Raw genomic sequence first — 27997 nt, forward strand, 5'->3', positions numbered from 1 at the left:
TGGGACCCAAGACGGGCCGGAGGGGATAAGAAGCCCAGGGCATCCCCAGCCCAGACCCAGGGCCACCTGGCCCGGCTGCTGTGACCGCGCTCAGGTGTCGGGCGCGCGCTCCAGGGGTGGGGGTGGGGCCAGTGAAAGCGTCGGGGGCGCGGCCATGAAGGGGCGGGCCCGGAGGCGCGCTGGCCCCGCCCCGTCCCAGGCCCCGCCCCCGAAGCCGCGAGGCTGTGCGTCCGGCTGTTGCGGATAAAGTTGTTTGACGCCGGGCAGGCGGGCGGCGGGTCACGTGAGCGGAAGATGGCGGCCCCGGCAGGCGGCGGGGGCTCCGCGGTGTCGGTGCTGGCCCCGAACGGGCGGCGCCACACGGTGAAGGTGACGCCGAGCACCGTGCTGCTGCAGGTGCGGCCGCGGGCGGGCGGCGGGCGAGAGGAAGGCGGAGACGCAGCGGCGGGGACGTGGCGCCGGCCGCTCCTGCGGTTGCTGCGAGGGCCGCGGGGGCGGGGCAAAGAGGGAACCTTGGGGCGGGGCCTGTTGCGGCCAATGAACGGCCTCAAGGCGCGGCGGGCCCGCCCTCTTCCGCGTCGGGGCTCCTGGCGCACGGGGATGGGGGCTGGCTAGCCTCCTTGAGGGGGTTCCTGGGGTCGCGGTCCCCACTACCCCCATCTGAGCACGCGGCGCTCCGAGCCCAACTCTGAAGGTCCGGCCCCATGTCTCCACTCTGGGGTCACCCTCCGGCTCGGTGCGCTGTGGCGGCGTGTGCTGAGTCACTTGCTGCCGTTAACCCGGCAGCTGGCCCATGTCGAACCCGTCTTGTTGGAAATGCTTGTTGGGCTCTGTTATGTAGGAGCCGGCGCGAAGACACGGTGGGGAAGGGGGCTGAGCCGATGAATGGCAACTCAGTGTGTGCAGAGCATGATGAAAGAGGGGCTTCCGTCGAGTGGGGAACCCAGGACCTCCTTGAGCTGGCTCTCTTTGGAGTCTGAACATTATTCTCTGGGAGTGGAGGGGCGTCCCTGAGTGTGTAGGAAGATACCTGTGGTGGCCAGTTGTTGAGGGCCCGGTCCTGCAGAGCTGAGTTGACACAGCAGGCCCAGTGAGGAGAGAGTAAGCAGAATTTTCAGGTGAGGTGTGTGGAGCTGCTGAGCATTATAGGCTCTGCAAGAGGTGGACTCTGTGCCCTCAGCTGCCTCAGTGGCACTTGCCTGCCCCCGCCTGGGGCGACCAGGCCTGACACAGTGGCTCACACCCTCATCTCACCCTTAGGTCCTGGAGGACACGTGCCGTCGGCAGGACTTCAACCCCAACGAGTACGACCTGAAGTGAGTTTGCCCTGGCCAGGCCACGGGCTCCAAATCCATAATCCACCCTTCACCCAGGGCCCTGCTGGGGCTTCAGCCCCCATGGGTTTATTCTGTCACCCCCCGGAAGCCAGAAGCCCCTGATGATGGGGTTGGTGGGGCTGCGTCCCCTCCAGAGATCTGGGCGAGTCTGCTGTGTTACCTCTTTCAGCTTTGGGGGACTCCAGGTGTCCTGGGCTTGTGGTTGCCTCCCTCTCGCCTCTGCCTCCCTGATCCTTGTGTGTGTGTGTCTCTCCTCCTCTGTCTCTTATCAGGGCACTTGTCTCTGAATTTAGGGCCTAGCAGATAACCCAGGATGACCTTATCTTGAGATTCTTAATTACATCTGCAAAGGTCCTGTCTCCAAATAAGGTTACATTCATGAGTTCTGGGGGTTTGGCTATGGATATATCTTTTTAGGGGCCATCATTCCAACCACGGCAGAGGTCTTTGGGCCTTAGGTTGTATAAGTTCCTGGTGGGGCTCTGAGGGCAAGAAGAGGTGATTATGGAGAAATGGGAAGAAACCTGCAAACTGCAGGTGGCTTCTGGTGGCCTCAGGTCCTGGAGCTGTGCACCAGTCTTCGTGTGTAGGCATTTTTCCAAAGAGAGGGCTTTCACCAGATTGTGAGATCTAGGGCAGTGAAAGAGTCAAAACCCCACCCGAGTGGGTATGGATTTCTGTCGCATATGGGGAGCTTCCTACCTTAGCAGCATATCCTTCACAGTATGGCTGTCCTCCCTTCAGAGGTAGACAGGAGCCCAAGGTGTGGGAGACTGCTCTGCTAGACCTGGCTTGTGCTGCCTCTCACATGGGGCTCTATAGAGGAGGTCTGAGCACGCATGCCTTTGTGTCATCCCAGATCCCTGCCTCCTGCCCAGCCACGGAGAATCCCAGGGTCTGTACTGGGTCTTCCCCTGGCATCCTGTCACAGAGCTATGTACTCTTACTTTGCTCTCCCTGAACCTGCCTGCGATTTCCATGTGGTGCCTGGTTGTACTCTTACAACATGTATTGATTTTTCTCTTGTTTTCTTTGTATCTACTGGCTGTGTAATTTGTTTAAAAACTGCTGCTCCTGCCAAGGAAGGCAGCCTCTTGCCCACGTGCATGTGTGTACTTCATGAGGCCCCTTCCCCTCATCTCCAGGGCTCCGAATACCTCCCTTCTCGAGTTTTCCTTAGCTCTGCTGTCCTGTCTTGCACTTAACGTTGAAGTTGTTGTGTGGCAATTTCTAAAGTGTTGAAGATGGGTATCAAAGTTCTTTCTTTCCTAGGTCTTCCAGACGCCCTTTGCATGTTCAGAAAACCATTGTTTCCAAAGGCATCTTGGTTTTCATGCTGCCGGGTGACCACTTTCTTGTGTGTTCAAATCTCATATTCTCTTGCCAGTGCTGTAGTTCCCTTTCTCCCCCTAAACTTTCATTAAAAATGGAGCTCATGGTTTGACTTCTGAGAGGCATAAATAAGTTCTCTTATTCATTCTTCTGGTGATTCATTCTGGCCGCTGTCTGTGTCTTATAAAATCATGGCCACATGGCAGTACTGTTTTCTGTTATGGGCAAGAGCTTTCCTCACTCCCAAGTGATCTGTAGGGTTAACAGTGGTGGTTCTCCTTTCCATAGCATTCGTGGGAGCAGGAGAGGGCCCAGGGTCATGCAAGCTCCAGGGCCACCTGGCTGCCACACTCCTGCCCTCACCCAGGTGAGACAGTGTCTAGGCCTCCAAGTCCCAAGCCCCTTTCTATCCCTCCTCTTGTCAGGTGTGGGTATCTGACTCTCTTTCAGTCCCCAGATGAGATGAGATCTGAGCTGGATATCAGGAGCTGTATAGTGTGGTCCTAGCACTGCCTTTGGGTGGCCTGGGCTACCTGTAGGTACTTCACATCTGGGTTTCCTGTTTGTGAAGCAGGCTGATCACAACCCTGGCCATGCTTCCCAGGAGGGCTGGCTGGCAGTCGAGACCATCAGGTGTCTCGGAGGTCGCTGGATTCCCTACCTGTCCTCTTGGCCGTGGGTATTTCCCTCCTGACTCACCAGTTCACTTTGCTCCCACCAGTTCCTTCCAGGAACCATCCTTCCTTGCATCCAGGAGCTCTGTACATGAGGGTCAGAGGAGGCTGTGGGCCCATGCAGTCCTCTTCCTCATCTGTTGGAGGCTGTAAGTTGCCAGGTCCCCAGCTTAAAACATGCAGGTCATGGACAGAGAGACGATGGGCTGCTCCAGGGTTGGAGGACCTGGCTTTGTGAGCCAGAGATGGTGGTCTCAGCCTTTTATCCCCATATTCCAGCTACTGTGAGGGCCTGGCTCTCCATGGGGACTTTAGATCAGGTCACTCCATTTGTGATTCTCTAAAACCTTTGCCTCTGTCACTGGTCTTTGGAGTTGGTCCTGCTTCCAAGGATGGCAGGAAGCAGGGGGGACGGGAGCAGGTCATTTTGGCCGGAGGCTTGCAGTACAGGGGAGTGGCTGCAGTGGCTGGAGTGCTGCTGCTCCGGGCAGTAGCAACAGGGCTTTGTTCCGTAGGAACTTTTCTGTGCAGAGCAAGGTGCATGCCCTTCAGTCGTGCCCACGTGTGCTTTCATCTTCTGAGTTTGTAGTTGGACTGATCACTGCTTCATGGTCTGAGGGAGCAGGCGCTTGCTTTGCCCCAGGGGTGACCTGTCTGTGTTCTCACTGTTCTTGCTCGAATTGTATCAGTGCTCACTCTCTTTCCTTCAGAAGACCTGCAGAGCTCACTCTTTCCTTCAGAAGACCCACTACTGGAGTCAGGGACCCACCCTGTCTTTGCAGGCTCTCAGGCCATCCCTCAGTTCTTGCAGCTCTGCCGCCAGGGATTGTAGAAGTGCTGGCCAGACATGGGCGTCTGCTCGTACCCTGCTCCTGGCAGTGCTGGGCTGTGTTTGGGTCAGGGGGCAGCTTGAGGCTTTGATCTGTTTTGCAGGTTTCAGAGGAATGTGCTTGACCTCTCTCTCCAGTGGCGATTCGCCAACCTGCCCAACAATGCCAAGCTGGAGATGGTGCCCATCTCCCGGAGCCGTGAGGGGCCTGAGAACATGGTAGGTGGCTCTCGGGGCAGCAGTGCACCTCCCAGCTCTTCTGTCCAGACCACTTGGGCCGAGCAGATGGGGTGGGGAGTGTGGGCTGTGCACACGAGGTACTCGTCCCCATCCTCGGCTGAGACTGGCTTCTCTCGGTCAGGCGACAGCCACTTTTCCAAAAACTGATGATTGGAAATGAGACTTTTCATTCTTTGTGCTGAATGTGTTTTGGGGTGGGGGCGGTTAATTGTGCTGTGTCCATGTCGGCATGCTGGCGGCATTCACCATAGAATATCGCCAAGAATCTTGGAGTCGGCAGAACTCTCTGTGCGGCATCCAGTACAGCCTCAGTTCTGGGATGAGGACACACAGGGTGAGCCGCAGGCTTCCTCTGACCGGGCGCAGCCAGAGCACAGCCTGAGTCTTCCGACCGCAGGTCCCTGCGTTCTACCAAATCTGCAATTTTTGCTTCCTAGGGATTTAGCAGATGGTAGTAGGATTATTATGGACAGAGACAAGAATCATGGTGATAGCTGTCCTCTTGTGCCCAGGCAGGGCCTTTACGAACGAAAGTGCAAATCCTCCCAACACTGCAGGGAAGCAGTTTTCATCCTGGTTGAGAGATGAGGCTAGACCTAGCCTCAGGGGTGTTAGTTCTCTGTCTAGAGCCCACTGAGCCTGATAGACCTCTTTTTCCATTACAGTTGTGGTTCTCAGCCTTTGGTATGGACGGAACCCTGACTTCCCCAGGGGATTCCTTGGGCGTGGCTGGAGACCCCCTCACGCTTTCCCACAGAGTGGTTTCTCCTTTGTCTTTTACTGGGATTTCATGTGAATAATGGCAACCCACTCCAGTACTCTTGCCTGGAGAATCCCTTGGACAGAGGAGCCTGGTGGGGTACCGTCCATGGGGTCGCAGATCGGACCCAACTGAGCGACTGACACATACAGTGTAGATAAACGTGCCCTGGAGGAGCTCCTTGGCCAGAAGGGCAAGGGTAGCAGTGACCTGAGAGTCACTGTACTGTGGCAATGGGCTAAGCAAGGTCCTCACCTGGGGACTTTGTGCTTTAGTGTGTCTGTCACTTGAGAGAGGGACCAGAGAATTTATCCCCCTTGTGGGTTATAGACTATAGGGTTATCTCCCTATTTTGGGAGATAATTGTCAAAAGCATCTCATAAAACAGTGTGCTCACTTATTTTAAAAAAATTCAGCAAACACAGTGCCCTCCGCCTGTGCCCTGAGGACCGGACCTGGGCGGGGTCCAGCCAGGGCAGTGTTCCTCTTCCTGACCTGGCTCCGACGTCTCACCCCTTAGGTGCGCATCGCTCTGCAGTTAGACGATGGCTCTAGGTTGCAAGACACTTTCTGCTCGGGCCAGTCACTCTGGGAGCTTCTCTGCCACTTTGCCCAGATCAGGTAAGTGCTGATGAGCAGGTTCTGGGCCGTGCCTTCCTCCGCTGTGGGGATGTTGCCGCAATCACCTGGGTTGATCCAGAGCCACAAACATGAGCTGTGCTTCGGCCTCCACCAGCCGCTGCTGGTACCGCCTTCGATCTATACCAGTAGCTCATGGTATAGATGAGCTATAGATGGCCAGGCCTTGCCCTCCTGGAAGAGCTTGTGGGGGAACCAAGAGACCCCTTCAGGTGTGGTGAGCATTGAATAGAGAAGTAGGGTGCTGTGCTTCTCAGCTGACAAATGCTGCAGCTATAAAACTCCCTTGTCGTGAGAATGGGCTGTGTTTAGAGAAAACACTATAATGACAGTTGCCATGGGTCAGTTTCTATCTGACTTTGTTTAAACTTTGTTTCTGAAAGTGTCAAAATGGTAGTCTTTTAAGTTCTGATTTTTCTTTGTGGGGTGGAAGTCTTTGTCCACTTTTAAAGGTCTCCAGCCATAGAATGGAAGGGACCATGGAAGGATACAGTGGTTGTTGTGTGGCCTTGGGCAAGTTGTTTGCCCTCTCGGGGCCTCCCAAGGGTGATATGATGATGAGATGAGTTGATGTTTTTCAAAGTGCCAAGAGCTAGGTTTGTCTCTGTGGAAGAGGGGACTCGGTGGGGTCCTCACGGTGACAGGGTGTGGAGGGTGGCAAGGGGACGTGGCAGGGGTGGCCACGGCAGGCGCTGGAGGAGGAGGTGAGGTCCTAGATCCCCGCAGATTCCATACTGCTGATGCCAGAGGTGGTTCCCTGGGTAGGGTGGGGCTCTGCCTGCACTATCCCAAGAATGGGGATAGGTGAGCGTGAGAATTCTGGAGGCTCCTAGTGTTGGGGGCATGGGTGGCTCCTCAGATCACCACCTGGTTACTGACAGCCAGTCGCACTGTGGCCAGAGCCCCAGTGTAATTGGGAGCTCACAGCCAACGTGCCCAGACATTTGAGTGAGCTTGACATGAGAGTCCAGTGCAAACAGGAAGGGACAGCAGCTGTCAGGACAGGCAAGAGCATTTGTTCCTTTTCTCGGAGGATGGAGAGGCTGTTGGAACTGGGTTGCTGGATGCCATTAAAAAGGAGGGTTCAGAAACAACTCTCAGAAGCAAATCAGCAAGCCACAGTAGAAGGTGCTGGGGTCAGCCACAGCTGTGGATCAGATGGCAAGATCCCAGACACACATGCCAGTGTGCTGCGTGTCTGGGAGTGCTGGTGGACTGGGGGCCTGCTGTTCTGCTGAGGCACCTGAGGGTTAGCTGGTCTGGCTGATCTGTGGCCTGCCGGAGCACATTCTTCTCATGGCAGCAGATGCCTGAGGGCACATGGGGCCACGGAGGCATGGGAGCAGACCTTGGACCTGGGGTGCAGAATCCCTGCCCTGCCTCCACCTGGGAGGAGCCACAGAGCCAAGCCGCCAGGCACGAGCACAGAGGCCAGAGGATGGGGAGTCCGGACAGGTCAGCCTGCCAGCTCCTGCTGCCTCAACTCTAGAAAGAAAACGGAAGCCCAGGAGGAAGCTGGTGGGAAGTGGTCCTGGAGCCAAAGGGCGTGCTTTTCTGAGTGACAGGCTGGCTGTGCCTGGGCCAGTGGAATCCCATCTGGTGGCATCGCTGTGACTTGTCAGGAGCTGGGGATGCGGGGATAGTTCCGCACCCTCAGGGGGCTTGCGGGCTCGGGCTCCTCTTGGTAGTACCAGGATGTTGGCCGCACAGTGCCTTCAGAACACTGTAAGAAATGCATTTGTTCTAGAATTCTCTGTTTTGCTAGATGGTTCAGGGGATGAGGATGAAACAGAGCCATTTTTAGATACACAGGGTCACCCATGTACCATGTGCCCTCTCTGAGCAGACTGCTGACTGCTCCGCCCTGAGATCTACTCTGGAGGCAGAATTGCTGGACCTGTAGGTGGGACTTGCCAAGGCTTCGTCTCCAAAAGTGCAGATCTGGGCCTTTGCTTGGAAGCTGCCATTCACTAACTGAAGCAGGGTTCAGATGTGGGAGGGTGGGTGGCGGCTTCGGCCCCAAAGCCATGGCCAAATGCCCAGTGAACTGGTGAGGTCACGCTGGGGCCACAAGAGGGCCCTGCCGACAGAGTAGGGGGCGTCCGCCTGACAGGTCCAGTGCGGTGAGGGAGCTCCAGCTGGCTCACAGCAGTTCCCTCACTGGCTAGGGGATGGGCGGCTCTGGGAATTCTGTCTGTGTGCCCAAGAGTGGGACAAGCAGGAAGTTGGTTTTTCTCACTTGACGCTTTTGCGAAGTGGTAAGCGTCCCTGAGCGACTGGCGCCGTGCGGGTGTGAACTTGGCATCCCGGGTCCACTGTGGGTCGGGCGGTGGGTCCTCTGCTTGGGGATCACGGTGGACAGTGGCCCGGCCCTGACGCCAGCATCTAGAGCAACAGACTGTCCACTGGATGTGCCATGTGGGCCACACGTGCGGGACAAGGAGGTAATTCAGAATTTTCTGGTAGCCACATCAAAGAAAAGTAAAAACAGGGGCAATTAATTTTAGGAATATAATTAACTTGACTCAGTATATCCAAAATATTGTCCTCTGAACATGTAATCAACAGGAAAAAGGAGATATTTTACATTCTTCATTGGTAGGAGGTCTTTGAAATTCAGCGTGTCTCACACTTGGAGCTGGCCTCCCTCTGGGCCGGCTGCCCTATGAGTGCTAGCACCCGTGTGGACTGGGAGCCACGAGGACGGTACTGGCTCCATGTGGGCTGGCCCGTCCTCCTCTCTGCTTCCCAGGCGTCTGCTGCAGGAAGGCTCCAGGCGTGCCGTGCAGGCTCGATTCTCCCCTTAAGCCCATTGCCCCTCGGCACTGGGCCTGATTTCATGGCTGAGCCTGCTGGTCCATCTCAGCCATGTTCACCCTGTGGATAGTAAGAGCAGGGACTCAGGAGTCCTTGGGAAAGACAGGCCATCTGCCTGTTCTCTTGGGGTTGTGCTGCCCCCACGGCACCGCGGGCTGCAGGGAAGGGCTGCCTGTGAGGTTAGGGACCAGCCGTGGTCACGCAGAGCCTAGACCCAGAGCCTTGTGGGCGGTTAGCACGAGGCATAGATCCTAGGCTATTCACTCAGTGGTCTCAGGCGGGCCTCCCTCCTCACCCCCAGCCTTGTTTGGAAAGGCCAGAGGCCGCTTTGCTCTCGAAACTTCCCGTTCTGTCTGCTCAGGGGAAGGAATCCCTGTGATTTGGCCAGTCCTCATCCTTCTTGGTCCATCTGGTGCTAACCTCATCTCTCTATGGGCTGGGTTGCTGAGTGTGGTGGGTGTGGGTCACCTGGCCCCTCAGGATGTAGCCTCGCCCACCCTTGGGCCTTCTAGCGGTCACAGGGGCCCCTCTGAGCCTGCTGGCACGGCTCTGTTAGTTTGGGTTGGTTTCTGTCAGTTTTGGTTATTCTTGCATGGGAGTGTTGTGATGCCAGCCTTGTGTCAGAGGCAGCTGAGTTTGTACCAGCCCCACTTGGTCAGGCCCAAACAGGTGACAGAAGCAGAAGGGGCTCCAGATAAACCGCCTTGCCCCCCATTCACAGTGTCACCTCCCTGGGAGCCCTGCCGGGAGCCCGCATCTGTAGACTAGCACTCTCTGCGGTGGGTGAAGGACGGCAGGGCCTTGGCCTTGCCTGGCCGGCCCCCTGGCCCTTGGCCCAGCCCCAGGAGCAGGTGTGCTGGCCTCAGATGAAGCGAGATCCTCCCCAGCACCACCCCATTGGGCCAGTGGCCCTGTCTGGGCTGGGGGAGCTGAGGGCAGTTCCAGGGGCACAGGGGTCCCCGGGAGGGCCCTGCTAAAGTTCCTTCTGAGAATGAGGATCTTCAGCGAGGCCTGTGGCAGGGAGTGGCGGCTTCAACTCACCAATGAACTGGAACCTCCTGGTCTGCTGTCCTCGGCTGGACACGAGAACACTGCTAATTGGCCAGGAAAGTCTGGAAGCGATCGTGGCTGCCACTCCCCTCAGTGTGTTTATGGGCCTCCTCTCAGATCCCACACGCGGGAACCCGATCCCTCTGGAGGAGCCGACATCAAAGTCGGGCTGCTGTTTGATGTCCAGAGGCCTCTGAGGACAGCAGGCAGGCAGGCAGACCTTCCCGGGTGCTGCCATGCTCTCGTCCCTGTTTGTGATTTGCGGTTCCTGGGCTGCCCTCAGGTGCCGTGGGCGAGGATTTTGGAGGGAGGATGCGTGACCAGAGACTCCAGGAGCAGAGAGGGCTCTGTTAGTCTTGTGATGGGCAGTCAGCCAGCATTCTGAGCCCGGGCAGCTGCCGTCTCTGTTGCCATTGAAAGGAGCAGGATCCCTGTATCTCCCCCTCCTTCTTCCTCTCTGGGCTTGGGATCTTGTTTGCTGGAGTAGCTTCCCTCGCTCCTCCTCTGTTTTGGCATCAGGATGAAGAACGTGTGGGCCTGGCAAGGGCTGACTCTCTGGCACTTTGGGGTCTTGTGTTTTCCTGAGGCCTGGCCCCGTAAAATGTGAAAGCAAACGAGAGATGGGAGAAAACATGCTGAACCCACCCAGAGGACATGTGTCCTCTGTCACGGGTCTGGGGTGGGCCCAGGCAGTGTTCCAGTGTCCATACATTTACCAGCTCAGCACCTGTGTAATCCCATCCCAGCCGCTTCTGTGTTTGAGCCCTGGCGACTGGCTGGGCTGAGCTGCCTGGGCTGAGCTGCATGGCCTAAGGGGGCTTCAGGTCTCCTGCCTTTCCTGCACATCACCTTTCCTGGAGGAGAAGGACAGGCCTGGGGCACTGCTGGTGGGTCTAGGATGGGCCTTTATTTGGGGCTGGTTCTACGGTTATGTGTCAGGAGATGCAGAGATGAAGAAATGAACTTGAGTTGGTTGTCACAGGCCTGCCACCAGCAATTTAGCCATCCAAAGCCAGGGCTTGGCCACCGTGTGCTTATAACCTCGATGGCCATCGAGGTACAGGCTGGTGCAAGTGGTGTGGACTGTCCTGAGCATGTGCCCAATTGTGCACCTACATGCCCTCCACCCTCCAGTGTGCCCAGCTACGCTTCCCTAGGGCCCTTCCCTTCCGTCTCGGGGTCTGCTTTACAGGGGAGGGGCACTGGTGGCCGGGCCTGTTGCCCACCTCCCTGTTAGTCCCGGGGTTGCCCCACTCTCTCCTTGGAGTCCGTGTGATTGTGCCAAGTGATCCTGGTGTTTCTCGTGGCAGCAGCCCGCTCGGGACAGGTTCAGATAAAAGCGCAGATCATGGTCCCCCAGGACTTGTCATCACCGACCGCAGGGACAGTTGCCAGAGCCGTGAGGCACATCGGGAGGTGCTGCCCGCCCCCTGCTCCGTGTCCTCTCTGCTTTGAGCCCAGAGGCCAGGGGCGGGTGGGAGACTCCGCCAGGCTGATGGCCAGCCATGGGGCGGCCAGGGTGCCGTCCTGAGGGCAGCAGTGTCCCCGGGCAGTGGCCGCCTTTGATGCTTTCTTCACTCTCCTCACAGGGAGTGTCTGGAGCAGCCGTGTGAGGCCAGCCCAGTCTGCGTGTACATGAGGGATGAGGTAGGTGAGCTGCGGACCCGCCCGCCTGGCCCGCACCCCGCCGCCCACTCCTAGCTGCCACACAGGCCCAGCCCCACTTTCCAATCTGGAAAATTCACTCCCTCAGACCTGCTTTCAAAGCAGCGACGGGCAGACTTGGGCCCTGAAAGCATGATGTGTTTCATGGAAAAAAGGCAGGACGCCGGCTCCGCTGGAACCGACCGCGGGCCGCCCGGGCTGCTCCCAAACCTCCCTCAGAGCCCTGTTTGTTTTCTCAGCTTCTCTCAAAGCCCAAGAGTCACAAAAGTGGTTTCATTTTAATAAATATTTGCTTTGCTCCATGTTTTGATCTTTTTCAAAACCGAGTGTGGCGTGGTGCAGGCTTGGCCTGGCACTGAGGCCCTGGCTGTCCCCGCCCGCCCGCCCGTGACGGGGGGCCCTCCTGGCGCTCAGCGCCCTGGCTCACAGGGGCTTTTGTTTCACGCCTGGCCAAGCGCCCTTTCCTGGCCTGGGGTGGCCACTGTCCCTGAGGGGCCCCTGGTAGGGATGGGCCACACCCACCTGTTTATCCCAGCCTGAGGTTCCTGACCCACGGCTCAGCTGGGTGAGGGTTCCGGGCTGTGAGTGGGAGGGGCCTGAGGGAGACATCTTCCCCGGAAGGAGAGGCTGCTGGGCCTTGGGTACCTGGGCCTGGATTGAGGCCATGATGGTCAGTCCCGGCCCTCAGGGGGCTCATCAGCTGGCCAGATGTGGCTAACTCAGGCCCGAGCCCTGCCCACCCAGACGTTGGATGGGGTGGGGTTGGGGAGACAGACATGAATGAGCAGACAAATGCTCAGGTGTAGATTGGGGTGCAGGGGCTGGACCCAGGCCTTTTGGGTGCTGGGGTCAGCAGGGTGACCCCACAGTGCTGGTGACATAGTGCCCAGGCTGGGGGAGGCAGCATGTGGTGGGCTCAGCGGGTGGGGAGCTTCATCAGCACGGGGTCAGCAGGATGTCCTGTACCCCCTCACAGGTGACCGGCAGAGCCGCCTTGCAGAGCACAACGCTGCAGTCGCTGGGCCTTACTGGGGGCAGTGCGATCATCAGGTGGGGCGTGTCTTTGAGTCTGGTTTAGAAATCGGGGGTCTCACAAGAAAGGCAACAGGAAACATGGGGAAGCCCAGACCCTTGCCGGTGGCTTCTCCTGCCCGCAGCCTGGGGGGCTGGGCACCCTAGGGCACAGCGTCAGGTGGGGGATCTGCCCTTGGCAGGGTTGGCATGATGATCCTGTGCACGTTCCTTTCGCTGGGAGGTGAGGTGGGTCGGGAAGGGCTGTGGGGTGCTTTCGGTTCACTGGGTTCAGTTTGGTAGTCATCAGAGGCCAGGGAGTGGCACTGTGAGACCCAGGGCTCCACGTGTGGAGTTTCACTTGCTTTCTGGGCCTCTCCACTCAGGTTTTCCATGAAGCGATGTGACTCTGCCAGCAAGCAGGAGCCTGGGGCCTCCTGGAGCAAAAGCCCAGGAAGCCCGACCCCCTCCATGTCGGCTGACCAGGCAGCCAGCAGCCCTCTGCTCCCGCTGAATTCAACAGGGCTCAGCCAGGGTGATGTGAGCCGTCAGGATGAGGTAGTGAGCCCGGGTGCCAGCCGCGTGGATGGCCTAGGCCCGAAACCAGCGGATGCTCAGGCGAAGCAGATCTCGAAGGAGCCCCCACCTGCCCCTTTTGTTCCTTTCTCTGGTGGGGGACAGCGACTGGGGGGCCCCTCCGGGTCCGCGAGGCCTCTGATGTCATCTTCAGCCAAACTGCCAAAGTCCTTCTCCAGCCCTGCAGGCCCCTCCAAGCCGAAGAAGTCGAGGCCTGGCCAAGAGCCTCAGCCAGAGCCGGAGCCGGTAAGGGGTGAGCTGGGCTGGGCACTGGGGTCCTTTTTTCTGACAGCACCTGACCTCGTGGCTGGTCAGCCTAGGGTACAGCAGGGTCACTTGTGTACATTTTCATCTTCTCAGGGAAGTGATGTTTTGGCATTGTTTTGTTTGAAATTAACTTTCTTGAGGCATCATTTTAGATGTACTGTTGATGGGTTTTGACAAACCTGTGTGTCCCTGTGGCCACGTCACAGTCGACAGAGCCATCCTTCCCAGAGCTGGTACCTCGCCTTCTGCTGGGCTGGTGGGTTTGACCATCCTTGGTGTGAAGGTGGTTTGGCCTTGATTGTGCCATGCCACCTTTACTCCTGAGCCAGGCGTTCCGCAGCTCACCAGTTGTATCCAATCGCTGGCCAGAAGAGGGTGAGTTTGCTCACTCTTCACAAACGTTGTGGCCTTGTGGTTGGGCCCTGGACATCTCTGCTGGACACTTTTGGGAAGTTCCTGGTGGCCGCCTGAGCTGCAGCTGGGAGGAGGGTGCACGGCCCTCTCTGAGCTCTCATGGAAGAGCCCAGGCTCTGATCAACTCTGTTGAGGTATTGGGTTGGCCCAAATGCTCATTCAGGTTTTTCTGTTAAGATATTATGGAAAAACCAGAACAAACTTTTTGGCCAACCCAGTACAGCTTACTGCATAGACACCTGCCATCAGGGCAGTGTGGGGCTTTTGTAGATGTTGAGTCTGTCTGTGGGCACCTTTGAGCTGTCGTGAATCTCACACCCTCCCCTGCAGGGAGACCCGCTCCCATCTCTTGCTCTGACCACACACAGACATGCACAGTGGCCGGGACCCTGCATCTTGGATCATGCTAAGCAAGGGGACCCCCAGGTGGCCAACACCTCTGCAGAAGACAGGCATGTGGCCAGCGTCTGCCTCCCTGCCGTCTGATGGTGCCAGCTCCCAAGGCCATCTCTGGTCTTCTGTAGGTCAGGCCAGCCCTGCTCTGGTCAGTTGCAGCCTTGGCGGAGCTCCTAAGAGGGAGGACAGGCATGACTTCTATTGGGTCAGGTGCTTGAGCTGGGTGCCAATGCAGGACTTTCCCCTCGGGGTGCCTCTGGGACTTTGTCCAGTAGGGCTTTCATGAGTCGTAGGGCAAAGCTCCCATGGGCTTGTGTCCCTCTGTGTGACTGTTCCCTCGGCAGTGCTCACGGACCCTGTTTTCAAGAGTGGCATGTTGTAGATTTCTCAGTGTCTTGGGTTCTTGGGCACCAGAGAATGTCTTGCCCTGGGGCTGTCCTGGGCACCCTGCCTCCTGGGCTTGGCCCCTAAGGAGGCTCTGTGCGATCATCCAGAGTCCAGCTTAGGCCTCTGGCTTGTGGCTGGAGAGAGTCTTTCCTAATGGAGACCTTACGGTGGCGCCAGCCTGGGTTGGCAGCCTGGCTGGCAGGTTCTCACCTCTGGAGCCCTTGAGGTTGCACAGGTGCATGTGGGCATTGTCTGAGACACTGCTGCACTTTTGGAGTGGGGCCCCCAGCTTCTCCACCTTCCTCTCCCCTTCCTTCTAGCCAGAGTGACTCCATGTGCCCACACTCAGGGTCCACTTGAGGTTTTATGTGACGAGAAAGATGCCGCTGCCAAAAGAAACTGCTCTTTACAAGTCACCTTTCCAGATGATGGAGAGCCACTGCAGGATTCCCTGCGTGGACTGGGAGCTTCTGGAGTGAGGGTGGTGAGGCTCCACTTGGGCGGTGGGATGCTCACTTGCTTTACTGGTTCCAGCAGTTTCTCAGCGTCAGTTGGAATCTGCAAATAACGTCAGTTTTATCTTTTTCCTTGATGTCTTTCTGTCATTTTTTTGCTTGTTGTATATCAGTGACTGGGTTTCTGGTGTCTGTTGAATAGCAGATTTAGTGAGCATCCTTGTCTTGATCTTGATCTTACAGGGAGTAATCTTAGTTTATCTGGGGAGGATGCTGAGAGCTGTGAAAAGTCTATCAAATCAAGCATTTCTAATTCTCTTGAGAATTTTTCTTTATTGTAAGTGTGGTTTTTTTATGAACTGCTTTTCCCGCATTGAGGTAACTCCACGCCTTATGTCTCCTTCAGTTCATTCGCGTGATGTGGTTTTGGGTAGAGTTCTCCCATCAAGCTATCCTTGCATTCCAGGGGTCAGTCCAGTTTCAGTGATGTGTTCAGCTACTCTGTTAGTTGCAGTTGCCGGAGCCTGCCTGCACCCTGTCTCTTCTAGAGCCCCCTCCTCACTCTTGCTCCAGGTCACACACTGGAGTATGGTGGAAAAGTAGGGGCACCTGTGCCTGTGTGTTGGGGGCAGGTGGGGCAGCTCAGCCATGAAACAGAGCCCGAGGCCCTGCAGAGGAACAGGCATCAGAGACCTCCTCCTGCTCCCAGATCACCCTTTGTGTGTTCTTGCTGAAATGGACAGTGGGGAGGGGGGTGTTGGGGTGGGGTGGGGACTGAGCCAGTCCCAAGCCCCATGAATGTCCATCCTAGGGAGTTAGTGGTGGCACCCTGGCCTTTCGGAGACCCCACTGGCTTCTACACTGATGTTTGGGCTGCATTAGATAGTAATATGAAGCCCCCAGTCTCATCACCTGGGTCCAGAATCAGTGGTTGAACGCAGAGCTTTATGGTTGGGGTGAACCAGGGCCCGGGGCCTGACTCCCTTCAGGCCTGCCCTTTGGGGGAGGGGTCCCTGAGTTTGGGGGCCAGAAAGCTAGAACTGGGGCTGGCTGTCTCTTCCTCCCAACCTAAAGCCTGTGGCTCTCTGCATCTCTTGGGAACCCGCTGACACCCATGGCTATGTGGGGAGTGGCCTGGGCTGGTGCTGGCCTGGTAGTGGTTGCTGTCAGGCGCAGGTTCCCAGTGCATCCCCCAGTGCTGACCCCAGGGGCTCCAGGAAGGGGGGGTCCCGGGGAGGGTCCGCCTGGCCGCCAGCAGTGCGTGTCTTTGATCTGGGAGCCCCAGCAGCTGGTTGATTGTGGCGCGTCCCCCGCCCGCCCGCCTGCCTCGCGCCTCCTGTCACACTGACAGCCGCGCACCCGGAGGCCCGGCTGGCCACATGGTGTCTGCTTTGTGTCCCCTCGAGTCCTGGGGGAGGGGAGGAGGGAACAAAACAGAACTTTTGGGGGAACTTCAAAGGTACATTTTAGTAATCAAGAAGAGTTTCCAAGTTTCCCATTAATGTTTTGCCTGTGTGTGGTTTTGGATTTGAATGAAGAGTCAGAAGAGACAGGATGAAATACAGGCAGGTCCTCGGCTGAGGCCCAGGATGGTTTACAGACCCGGGCGGCTCCTGCCTTTGATGTCAGAACATTAATTATTAGAAGGTAGTTTTACTGGCCGTCAGAACCGGGTGCGGGGAGAGGTTGGGGCTGCCCGGCGGCCCCTGGCCTGTCCTTTGAAGTCCTTCCGCTGGCCCGGGAGGCTGCCCCGCAGCTCTTTGTGCTGCTGGGCCGTGCTCCCAGCAGGCGTCCCCCCACGCAGCTGGCACAGGGGTTCGTGATCAAAAGCCCCAACCCCCTAGCAGGTCTGGCTGACCGCGGTCTCCCCTGCCTGGCCCCCCCCTGCTCCCGGGGTGGTCTTTTCCCCTGGAGACGTGGCCCCGATGACTTGCTCTGCACCTTGCACCCACACCTTGGGGCAGGCATCAGCTTCACCTCCGGCTGTCCCCGATTACTGGGAGGCTTAGAACACACAGGACTGGGGGGACCCTGGCCAGGACCTGGGGGCTGGGGTAGACTGGGAGCAGTGCCCCTTGCTGCCCTGCTGCCCTCCTTCTCTTGGTCTGGGGTGTCTGTCCATGACAGCCCCCCAAGAGCACAGCTCACTCTCCCCTGTGTGTGAACCCAGGGTGGGGTATGAGCTGTCCCTGACCTGCTGGTGACTGTGGATACCCACGGGCGCCAGCCTTGGGCTTAACTGGGATGTCCTCTGAGGGTTTTCAGCAGATGGGTCAGCCGCTTTGAAGGCCCTGGCTGAGTCTCGAGGCGGTTTCTGAAGCCTGGTGACCGGCGGGTGCCCTGCAGCTGTCTCTGTGCTGTGTCAGCCGTGACTGGCCTCAGGGGAGAGGCAGACGCCCAGCCTGCAGAGCCATGATGGAGAATAGGCAGGCAGGGCACCCCGGCCACCTGAGCATCTTTTGGTACCCAGAGCTGCCCACAGGACCAGGAGGCCTGGTTGGCGGGCCCCCATCCTGATTGGGCCCCGGGGGCTCCCTGTGTGGGATTGCTCCTGGCCCTGATCCGCTGTGTGCATCCACCCCTGGGCTTGCTGGTCTGGAACACACATCTTCCCCTGCGGATGAGGAGAGCCACCCCACACCCTGTGTCTGCTTATTTCAGTCCTTTGGGGGTCTGTGCACCGTGTGCACGGAGAGATGCCGGCTTCAAACTGCCCGTGTCGCTGTTGCAACCCAGCGTTTCTCTTTTAAAGATCTGCTCTGGTTTTTCCTGCTTGGAAGGTGGGCAGAGTCAGGTGTGGACCTCAGCCCCGGGCTGGGGCAGGCCTGGCTTCTGCCTGTGTCATGACGGGCCCAGTGGGTGAGGGGCTCAGGTTCAGTGTGGCCTCGCCGGTCAGGCCTGGCCTGACGTTGGCACGGCGCACGCTCCAGAGGGCGGCCGGCTCTGAGAGTGACGGAGGCTTGGCCCACGTCCCTCCTGCATAGTGATTCATTTCAGCTCCAAGCCTCAAGGGGAAACGCTTCACATTCCCTGTTACCAAAAACCATTGTCAGAGGGACAGTCTGGGCAAGAGGGAGGCGGGAGGGCAGGAGGGACACAAGAGCCCTCACAGGGAAGCTGGAAAATCTGGGGTTGAGGTCACCTCCAAATAGTTTTTGCATTTTTTCTCCCTGTGTCATCATGTCCTGGAAAATTACCGTCAAGAAAATGAAACCTCAGCGGGCAGTGAGGCTGCTTCTGACACGAAGGGACCCTAGTGTGCCCAAGTGGGTCCTCAGCCATTCTTGTGGCAGCACTGGAGCATGTCCACCAGCTGTCAGGGGATGCCGTGGGCCCAGATCTTGGCCCGGTGCCCTGTCCCCTCCATGTCCAGCCCCTGGCTGTGCCTGTGACCTTGCTGATCTGGAATGGTGCTGACGGTGGGCAGTGCCCTCACCTTCCTCCCCTTGGGTCTCCCTCGAAGGGTCTGTCCCACTGTCGCAGTGGCTCTTTCTAAAGGTGCTGGTGGCCATCCACAGCTGGTGGCTGGTTCCCAAGTCTCTATGACCGAGTGGCCCAGGTATTAGTCCAACCTCTCTCCAACCTCAGGCCATCGCTTGGGGCCTCCTCTGAACGTCGCCCGCAGAGGGTGTTCCTATCTCCCCACCTCCAGAGGGTCTCGTCCCTCCCTTGGTGCCGTCTGTTCCCCTTGCCAGTTTCATCCAGTTCGCAGACCCCCTGACTCATCTGCTCTTTCCATCCACCTTCCTCCTTTCAGGTTTTCTGGGTGTTGTCTGTAATAACTTTGGTGGAAGCTGGGACAAGGGAATCTTTGCCAGGGTCACGTGTTTGCAGGAAATGAGGGACCCCCACGTGGTGTTTCACCAGCAGGGTTGGGTCCCTTAAGGCCCTACCCTCGGAGCCTGCAGACACCGCTGTGCCTCCCCTCAGGATGGTGCCTGTTTGCCCATCTGTCATGGGCAGTCGTATAGACCCCCCACCTCGCAACTCCTTGGACTCAGGCCCCAGGCCCTGGCTGCCGCCTCATCATTCTACTCATCTTCTCGCTGACAGATGCCCACAGCATTGAAGCCATCAGGGGAGAGACCAGCTCCTCTGGCATTCCAGGGGTTAAGGGGGTGGGGTAGTCAGAGCCAGTCTGTGCCCTGAATACTGGCAGCCTTCAGGAGCTGGACTCTGAGCTGATGATGGAAAACTTGCAGTTTTGCCAGGATGACCCAGGCCTCGTGACATTGGGTTCTTAGTGGAGGCGCATCCTCTGAGCGGCTCCCGCAGGCTCTTGAAGAATTGACCTGGAGTTCTGGGCTGTAAAGACAGGCTGCCAGGTGTGCTGAGAAGGTTCCAGGCCTGCCACTCCACAGGGGGTGTTTAATTTTGGAGCCCCATCCCAGAACTAGGAGCTCTGGCCCTCGATCAGCACACAGGAACCCAGTCTCTGTGGTAAGGGCACCAAGGCCCTCTGACAGTGGCCATTGGGTGCCTTTCTTTTTCCTCACCTAATGGTGTTTCATCCTAGATCTCTAGTCTCCAAAAACATCTCCATAAATCCATCTGGGATGGGAGCTGTGTGCATAACAACTGCATGACCAAGGAATGGTGGCGAAGGAACAGCAAAGGAGGGCCAGGTTGCCAGCAGAGTGTCCGAAGTGGGCGGGGCCGCGGCTTGACCGTGTCTGCCGCACTTCCTCCCACGTGGAGCTGTCAGGCCCTCTTCTCCTTTCCTGGTCTCTCTCCTCTTTGCAGTGGAAATATCTCCACTGGGCAGGCTGTGTGGAGGTGTTTGAGGCCCCCTGGCTTCTCCCTTGGTCATTTGGTAGGACAGGGTGATGTGTCCTACCAACCAGCCATGGAAATCCACTCTTCTCGTGGGACAGGGCCCTCGTGGGGCCAGGTTAGGGTGGCAGCTCTGGGACTTGGGTGGTCTGGGCTCTGAAGGGCGGCATCAGACCCCTGGCTCCTCTGCCCACGAGTGCGGAGTTTCCCCAAGGCGCAGATGATGCAGGCGAGTCAGAGTCATCTCGAGGTGGCTCTCTCCCAGCCCTCTGGCTCCCATGTGGGACCCTGGCTCCAGGCTGCTGTTGGACAGACAGACGGGCTTCTGGAGCAGAGCTGAGGCGTGCGTGGGAGGAGGGGCATGAACTGAGGGTAGATCCAGCACTGAGAGAGATTTTTGTCAGTTTACTGTCTGACTAAAGGTCAGTGGCCCCTGAGCAGCATGAAGCTGAAGGCTGGTGTCGCCTGCCTCCTTGTTCTGGAAGTTGTGGGAGGGCTGTGGAAAGTGCTAGTGGCCTGCGGTCCTCCAGGTCATCCCTGGGCTGTGCACTGGAAGTACCCAGGACAAGGAGGCCAGAGTGGCCCCACGCTTTCAGGGTCGGGCTTCGCCAACATGTCCCCCGGAGAACAGGGGCACTTCTGTATGGTCAGGCTCAGCTCCAGGCCACAGACCACAAGTCACCCGATGGCTGCATTCTCAGGGCAACTCACTCGTGTGCCCACACGGGGCCCTCTGAGGGTGGGACTGGGGCAGGGTGGCCCCAGAGCCTGCTCGTTGGCACATGGGCTCTGTGCTCGAGTGCCCAGGGGCCTGGCACTCATGGACACTGCGGTGCCCTGCTCAGGCACATCCATGTCTGCCCTCACCCTCCCCCAGGAGCCCAGGCGAGTGCTCGGCCCTTTTGGAATGCAGGCGCCGTGGCTGTGGGGGGCAGCCTGGCGCCTGGCATCTTGTTATAAAAAGCTTGGCGTGGACTGCCTGTGGGCTGCAGGAGGGTTGTGGCTTTGAGGGGGCAACCCCCAGGGGCCTCGGTCAGCCACCTACCGACCCCACTGCCCGGGCCTCAGCCAGTCTTTCCTAGCTACCCTGCCACCAGTGCCCTGAGATCAGAGGGGCTTCCTGGCAAGAGCCCAGCGCCCTTTGTTATAAGGCGTGACGCAGCTGTGCGCTCAGGAGTGGCAGAGACCTGCCAGCCTGGGCAGTCAGGGCCTTGGGGGTGGCTGGGGGAGCAGCCGTGGGCCACCTGGCAGGTGCACTGGCCAGCCCCAGGACGGTGAGTCTGACCTTTAGAGCCAGCGGGGCTGGGGTCAGGCCAGAGCGCAGGAAGGGACAAGGAGAAAAGCCTGCCGAGCCCAGCGCTGGGTGTTGGAGGCAGAGTGTGGATTCCTCTGCAAGGCTGGGGTGTGGAGGAGAGGGCAGGCAGGAGGAGGAGGCGAGAGAGGCCTCACCCCAGATATTTGTGGACGGTCCGTGCAAGGGAGGGCAGGACCTGGCGTGGGCCCCGTGGGACACCTCAGCCAGGCTGGGCTCCATAGGCAGCCTCAGCACCGCGAAGGTGTCTTCCCCTTCCCCCTTCGTCAGTTGGGCTACACTCGCTGCAATTACCCACCCGGAGGCACTGCAAACAGCGAACCCTGCCTTGTAATTTCCGTCGCTGTTGGCTGCCAATTAGGAAAGAGGCTGTCCCTTCCTGTGTCCCCACGGTGGGCAGAGGGCGGGGCTGACTGCTCCCCCAGGGAGGGAGGTGGGGTCTGTGTAGCCACGGGCCAGCGGCTGGCAGGTTTTTGCCAAGCCTCTGATTTAGGGGCTGTTGCTTGTCCTGCCCCTCCTGTGGAATCTCTGACGTGGCCCTGACCATCGTACTGCTCCCAGTTTTGTTCCCCACTTCGGGAGACCGTGATAGCAGGTGGCTTCCTGGGGCTCATGGGGAGCCCCCATAAAGACAGGACGCAAACAGAGATGCTGCCGTTCATTTACTGTCCAGGTCCCCCTAGTAGTCAAGGTGCCCTCTGGCCTGGCTGTGCTGAGACCCTGGGGCCCTGTTGGTAAGGGTCTCGGCATCCGTATTGCTGAGTGGGCAAGCCTCGGGGGAGGGTCCCTGGTCCTGGACAGGCTTGGGTGCCCCATGCCCCACCCTGGAGTCCTGGCCACGGGCTGACAGGTGGGGCCGGCAGCACATGGCTCAGCTGGGGTCTGCATGGCTACCCCAGCCCCTCAGGGTGGGGAGCTTGGGCCTCTCCTGGGACCTGCGTCAGCTGAGCTCTCTGCCTGCCCAGCCGGTGGACCGAGACCCTGTGGTGTGCCACCCTGACCTGGAGGTGCTGCTCCAGGCCTGGCCTGCAGAGCTGCCTGACGAGTTCTTCGAGGTGACCGTGGACGACGTCAGAAGACGCTTGGCCCAACTCAAGAGTGAGCGGTGGGTGTGCCCTGGCCCCTTCTGAGACACCCATGCGCTCAGCAGCACCTCAGAGGGTGCGGGGGCCCAGGCAGGGGGCGCTTAGTCCTGTCTGGCCCTGTGTGTGGGGCATCTCACGGAGCCTGAGGGAGAAGCCCAGAGTCCAGCCGGTGTGGGCCTCCGCTCTGGCTGGGGAGACCTGGGACCTTCACCACTGCCCACCCTCTCCCCAGGAAGCGCCTAGAAGAAGCACCCTTGGTGACCAAAGCCTTCAGGGAGGCTCAGATGAAGGAAAAGCTGCAGCGCTACCCTAAGGTACCCAGGATGTGGGGGTGCGGTCTCCACACGGCTCTGTGCTGGGGCCTCCTGCGTTTCCCGCAGCCCGCAGGTTACTGGCCGTGGTCTCCTGTAGTTCAGCACAGGCCTGCAGGGCTGCGGTTTGTTAATGAACCAGTCAGCCCCGTTTTAAGATGAAGAATGTCACTGTGTTTTCACAAGTGCATGTGGGTACTTGTCTGGTCCTTGCTTCCAGCCCATGGCCAGGAGTTTCAGGGGGCAGCCAAGGTGAGGGGGTGCTGGCCCAGTGTAGGGGAGGCCTGGCCGTTGTGGGCCCAGGGGTACGGCTGCCTGGGTTGGGCTCTAGCTGTCCTGCTGACAAACTGGCTTGTCCTGGCCTAGGTGGTCTTGAGGGTCCTGTTTCCTGACCGCTACATCCTGCAGGGCTTCTTCCGCCCCAGCGAGACCGGTGAGCCAGCCCCGTCTGGGAGGCCAGGAGGGCGGGAGGCCCCACGAGCCCCTCCAGGCTCCTTCCATCTGGGCTCTGGGGCAGGCAGTGGGCACAGAGCTGGGGGCTGGCTCTCGTCAGAGCAGCTGGGCAGGGCCTCTGGGGCTGGGTGCCTTCCATGCACCCACTGTTCTGGGCTCTGGTGAGACAGAGGGGCACCCAGAGAAGGTGGGCTTCCCTATACCCAGTACTGGGGCCTCTGGCCTAGGACTGCAGCTCACCTGAAGAAAGCCAGCCATGCCACCAGTTCTGAGGGGGGTCCTCGGTGACCTGGGGGGTGGTCTGCAGAGAGGTTGGACCTGGCTCGTCCCACTGCAGAGGGGGCGTGGCCCTGGAATGGGGTGCCTGCTTACCCACCCTTTCTCCTGCAGTGGGGGATTTGCAGGACTTCGTGAGGAGCCACCTGGGCAACCCCGAGCTGCCATTTTACCTGTGTGAGTGCTTCCTCAGGACATCCTGTCAGCCGCCCTGGCCCCTCCCAGTTGGGGCTTGAAGCAGCTTTTCCCACAGAAGCAGCAGCATGGGGTTGGCGGGTCTTGCGCTGGGGTCTGAGCATGAGCTGGGGGAGTTGGGGAGGGAGGGTGACCCTGCTCAGTACCCCTGTGCCCTCTGCTGCCCGCCTGCCCTGGGGGTTGTGGGGGCTGGGGGAGGGGAAGAGCTGCTGGCTGCCTTTGGAGAACATCTGGGGGTTGAGGGGTCAGGTGTTCTCCTGTGGGTGAGTCTGCCCTTGGTCCTCTTCCCAGCTTCTGGCTGGGTTTTTGCAATAGCTGAGAGATAGATAGGGAGATGTGAGCTGAGGGGGCTGCTTCAGAAATCCTCCAGCTCACTCTCAAGCCTGTTCTGGGAGCAGGGGGTCGGGGGTGTAGGGGCAAGCATGAGCAAAAGGTGGGGGTGGTGATGGGGGGAGGGGCAGGGCACTTCCTGGTACAGACAACCACTTCTCCGCAGTCATCACTCCTCCAAAAACCATCCTGGACGACCACACGCTGACCCTCTTTCAGGTACTGTCTGGGGCTGGCCTGGGAGGGACAGTTGCCAGGGAGGGCGGGTGAGGCCACAGTCAGAAGTACGATAAGGCCTTGCAGAGGGGTGAGCTTGTATCAGAGCGCCTCTGAAGGCAGTTTTGGGGCTTTTCAATCTCTCGTGCCTCCTGCTTCGGTGGGGATTGGCCTGCCCAGCTGGCTGATGCTGGCTTGAGCCAGGACTGCCCCTGGATCTGGGTGAGAAGGGGCTGGCACGTGGGGCTGCTCGGGGAACCCCCGAAGGACCAAGGGTCAGAGGCCTCAGTTCAGGTGGCCAGCTGCCCAGGAGGCCCCTGGGGTGCCAGCTGCCGGGCAAGTTTGGCTGCAGATTGGAGGGGCTGCTGCCAGGCCTGCTGCCCGTCCCCTGGATCCCATGGCCTCTGCTGGGAATGCCACGGCGGGCCCTCCCTGGGCACTGGGGGCCCCCAGAGCTCCCAGGGTGAGGAGTGTTGATCCGGTGCCCTGCTGGGCTGCAGTCCAGAGCCAGAAGGAATGTCCTGTCCCTTCACCCCAGGAGAGCAGCCCGGGGCCTCCCCAGCCCTCTGGCCTAATGGTTTCCTCTTAAAGTCTCTTCAGATATTTTAATTAGTAACAGAGGCTGGCCTTTGTTAAATGGCCAGCAGGCCCTGCAGAGGTCTGAGTTGGGGCAAGGGGATCTGCTTGCTGCCTGGGGCTGCCACCATCTTGGGGGGATGGGGCCAGACCAGCAGAGAGGCTAGAAGCCCACCAAGGAAAGGAGTCAAGGTTGGTGGGAGCAGGGTGCTTCCCCGCATCCCCACTCCCCCTTCTCAGCCCCCTTCTGCAGCCCCCTGGAAGCCCCAGAGGCACCGGGCCTCCCTCTATCCCCACCCGCCCTGCCTCCCTCCCTCCCCACTCTCCATCTTTGGCCAGCCTGTTGATAAACATTGAATTTGGAAGATGCTTTGGGATGGAGAAAGGCCAGCGTCCAGGCACCCCCCCTCCAATTAGGAACCCTGGGGTGCTGCCTGTCCCGCCCACGCGGCCTGATTCCTGGTGACACTCTGCCCCCTGCTACTAGCAGCCGTCTCCTTTCATCTGTCAGCTCGCCCTGGAGCCGTGGGGCCTCCGCTCGGGGTGGCGTCCCTGCCTGCCTGCGATCAGAGAGCTGGCAGGGCTTGGGGAAGGAAGCCTTCTCCCTCCCGCGGGTGAGCGGGCGCGGAAGCTGCCGGCTTTCATGTCCCTGGCAGGGCCGCGTGCTGGCTGCTGGCTGCCGGCTGCCCTGGAGGCTGCCCGGGGGCCAGTCCTGCGCCCCAGGAAGTGACAGCTCAGGGTGGGTGTGGGGGCTGGAAGCCTAGCTGCCTGTTTTGGCCATGGGGCCAGGAGAGTGACTGTTTCTTGGGCGAGATGGGTGAGGTTGAGGATTGGTGGTTGCCAAGGATGCCATCCTTGAACACAGAGGTCCCCAACAGCCCACGTCATACCTACTTCCTGGGCCCGAGCCCCTTCATGCTGGTGCAGCCCCGAGCCTCAGGGACCTCCCTTTGCTCCTGTCTCAGCCCGCCTGCACTGCCTTACCCAGAGCCCCAACATCAAGCCCCACCCCTTGGTGGTGCCCTTAGAGGGCCCTGAAGACCACCACGATCTGTGAACTTTGTCAGCCTGAGCAGAGGGGTGCACCTCCCTCCTGGAGTCATAGTGGTCTTCTGTACTTTCTACTCACCCCTTTTTCCAGTGGGGTCATCCCCTGGGACACAAGCTGGCAGGTAGAGGGCTTCCAGCAGGTGCAGAGGGGAGGCAGGGAGGCCAGGTTCCAGAAGAGCTGCTTCGAGGGGCCCAGAGGGGTCCTTCAAGGCTTTAAGCTCTGCAGCCCCTAGACGGCCCCACTGGGATAATCCTACCAGTGCCTAGGGGGTTGGCCAACTCAGGGTCTGGCCTCACTGGGCCACCTGAGAAAGGTTAAGGCACTCTCCTACCTGTTTCCAGCCCCTCCAGATTCCGGTGCCTCCCGGGCCAGGGGGCAGCCCCCAAACACCCTCCAGGCCATCCCCCTGCAGCAGGCTGTGATCCCAGGCCTCAGAGTGGGGTTTCAGAGCATTCATGGCCCTTCTCTGTCCCTCTGCTTTGCCTGCAATCCCAGCATTCCTGGTCTTTGAAGCTTCTTTCTGTTAATACTCTCCACCCAATTCCAAGAGCTCAGAGCTGAGAGGATACACTCAGCTGGCAGCTGCGGCCCTTCTGCCGAGGGCTGAGGACACAGGGCTGTGGGTGGTGGCCTCCCTGCTCCTCAGGCCAGCTCTGGGGGTGGCAGCCACGGTCGTCCTCAGATGCAGAGGCGGGAGTGGAGGCAGGTGATGACGCTGGGGGGCTCTGGGATCCTATCCTACAACCCTGATTTCTGCACCATAGTCTGGCCTCCTGTTTGGGAGGCCTCCAGGAATGTTTCAGGGGCCACGTGATGCGTCTTATGCAGGTGGGGCCAGTCCTTGAGCAGAAATCTTGTGCCACCACCCCCACGGACAGGACGCCAGGAAGAATGTGGGGACACCCTACCCTGCAAGAAGGGCTTCACGCTGGCTAGCACTGGCTCTTCCTCATAAGGTGACCCAGTGCTGAGTCAGGGAACCCTTATGTGGGCTTTCAGGTCAAGGCAGTAGGCCTGGGAGCACCTCTGAACCCAGGTTCCCAAAGCAACTTGGCTCCAAGAGGCCCCCCGCTCACTTCCCTATGTCTGGGTACCACTGGAGAGCCCTGCACATGGCACTCCCATCGCCCATCCAGCTGCTCCCAGGCGACCTGGGCTCACCTGTCAGCCCTTGCAGAGTCCCCCCTGCATTCTTTGGGCAGCAGAGGTCGGGGGAGCCTGGGGCACAGCGGGTTGTGGCCTCTGTTGGCAGCCACCTCACACCCCATGCCCCCATGCCCCTCCATGCACTTGTGTTCATCTGCATCTCTGACCTCTTGATGTCCTGTAGTCTCTGCTGAGGGTGGGGCGGCCACAACCTTCAGAATATTAAGCGTTGACCCTGGGACCTGGGCAGGAAGGGGAGGTAGTTAAAAATGCCAGAGCACTCACACCACAAGAGCTTCCTGTTCAGCTGGTGCTTGAGGCTGGGCCCTGGAAGGACCCTGTTGTTTGATGCCCTGGCCTGGCTTGCACTGGGGTTGGTGCCAGAGGAGGAACAGGTGAAGCTGGGCAGTAGGCGGCTTGATGGGAGGGGCCTGGTGGGGCTGTAGCCTCCTCAGTGGAGCCCTGGGCCTAACAGATGTGGTGCCCGTGAGGCCAGCACCTCCCTGCTGTCCTGTGCCCCATGGGGCCCACTTGTTCCCTGAGCTCCCCTCCGCCCTCTCTGCAGGCGAACCTCTTCCCTGCCGCCCTTGTGCACTTTGGATCTGAGGAGCCGACAGGTGGGTAGCGTCCCCCTCTGCCCACCAGCTCTGGCCAGCCCTGGGCCCTACATTCCAGCTCCTGAGATGCCCCAGAGCAGAGGACTTCGGGTCTGGGAGGGAGACCTGTGGCCCCAATACCCCCTTACCCTACTACTCCCCAGGGCTGGGCCACACTCCCTCCCAGAGCAAAGCAGCAGTAGGCGGGTGGGGTCCCCATGTCTGTGGCCTGAGGGTACAGGCCTCCTGCAGGCATCTACCTGGAGCCCAGGCTGCTGGAACACACCGTCTCCCCATCTGCAGCTGACGTGCTCGCAGCCAGGTGAGTGTTCACAGAGGGTGGCGGAGCCCACTGGCACAACACCCGCCACCCGGCACCTCGGCCTTTGTGCCTCTGTTTCCAGGTGCATGTCCAGGGCTGCGGGAACCCCACCCCCACCGCCAGCCCCTGACCATGCACCCCTTGAGTTGGAGCCAGCTGCTGAGGAAGGGGCAGTGGGGCCCCCTGAGCCCAGCCGGGGGACAGCCCAGCCTGTGAGGAGGGATCTAGGCAAAGTGCCCAAGTGGTTGAAGCTGCCAGGTACCCTGGGGGCGTGGCTGGGCGGGGAGGGGCTGTGGGCAGGAGCCCAGGGCCCCGAGGTCACCCCGTGTGTTTGCCTTGCAGCCGGGAAGAGGTGAGAGCCGCCAGAGGTGCCCATTCTGCCAGCCACAGGACCCCTGCCCACCCTGAGCGGGAATAAAGACGCGAGTCTCTCCTGAGACCCTCCTGTCATCTTTTCCAGGGGAGGGTCCCTCGGTCCTCCGCTCTGCGCCAAGCTCCCAGCCACA

General features: G+C 59.4%; 1 protein-coding gene across 4 annotated transcripts; it reads left to right on the forward strand.

The window, feature by feature from the left end:
* The first annotated feature begins 242 nt into the window (after window positions 1-242).
* Window positions 243-27928, forward strand: ASPSCR1 (ASPSCR1 tether for SLC2A4, UBX domain containing). Of its 4 annotated transcripts, none has more exons than XM_020906098.2 (16): window positions 243-396; window positions 1261-1316; window positions 4277-4391; window positions 5693-5793; window positions 11268-11325; window positions 12320-12393; window positions 12741-13176; window positions 21900-22039; window positions 22252-22333; window positions 22697-22763; window positions 23174-23236; window positions 23751-23803; window positions 27139-27190; window positions 27422-27491; window positions 27574-27749; window positions 27834-27928. In XM_020906098.2, exons 1-16 carry the CDS (start codon window positions 295-297, stop codon window positions 27845-27847), a joined length of 1659 nt encoding a protein of 552 aa, XP_020761757.1. In that variant the 5' UTR covers window positions 243-294; the 3' UTR covers window positions 27848-27928. The 4 variants fall into 4 exon arrangements, with proteins under 4 accessions (XP_020761757.1, XP_070335835.1, XP_020761772.1 ...); XM_020906113.2 differs by lacking the exon at window positions 243-396 and adding an exon at window positions 593-694; XM_020906111.2 differs by lacking the exon at window positions 243-396 and adding an exon at window positions 752-1118.
* The last annotated feature ends 69 nt before the right edge of the window (window positions 27929-27997 follow it).

Source organism: Odocoileus virginianus, chromosome 17 (genome assembly GCF_023699985.2).
Source record: "Odocoileus virginianus isolate 20LAN1187 ecotype Illinois chromosome 17, Ovbor_1.2, whole genome shotgun sequence".
Classification (NCBI taxonomy): domain Eukaryota; kingdom Metazoa; phylum Chordata; class Mammalia; order Artiodactyla; family Cervidae; genus Odocoileus; species Odocoileus virginianus.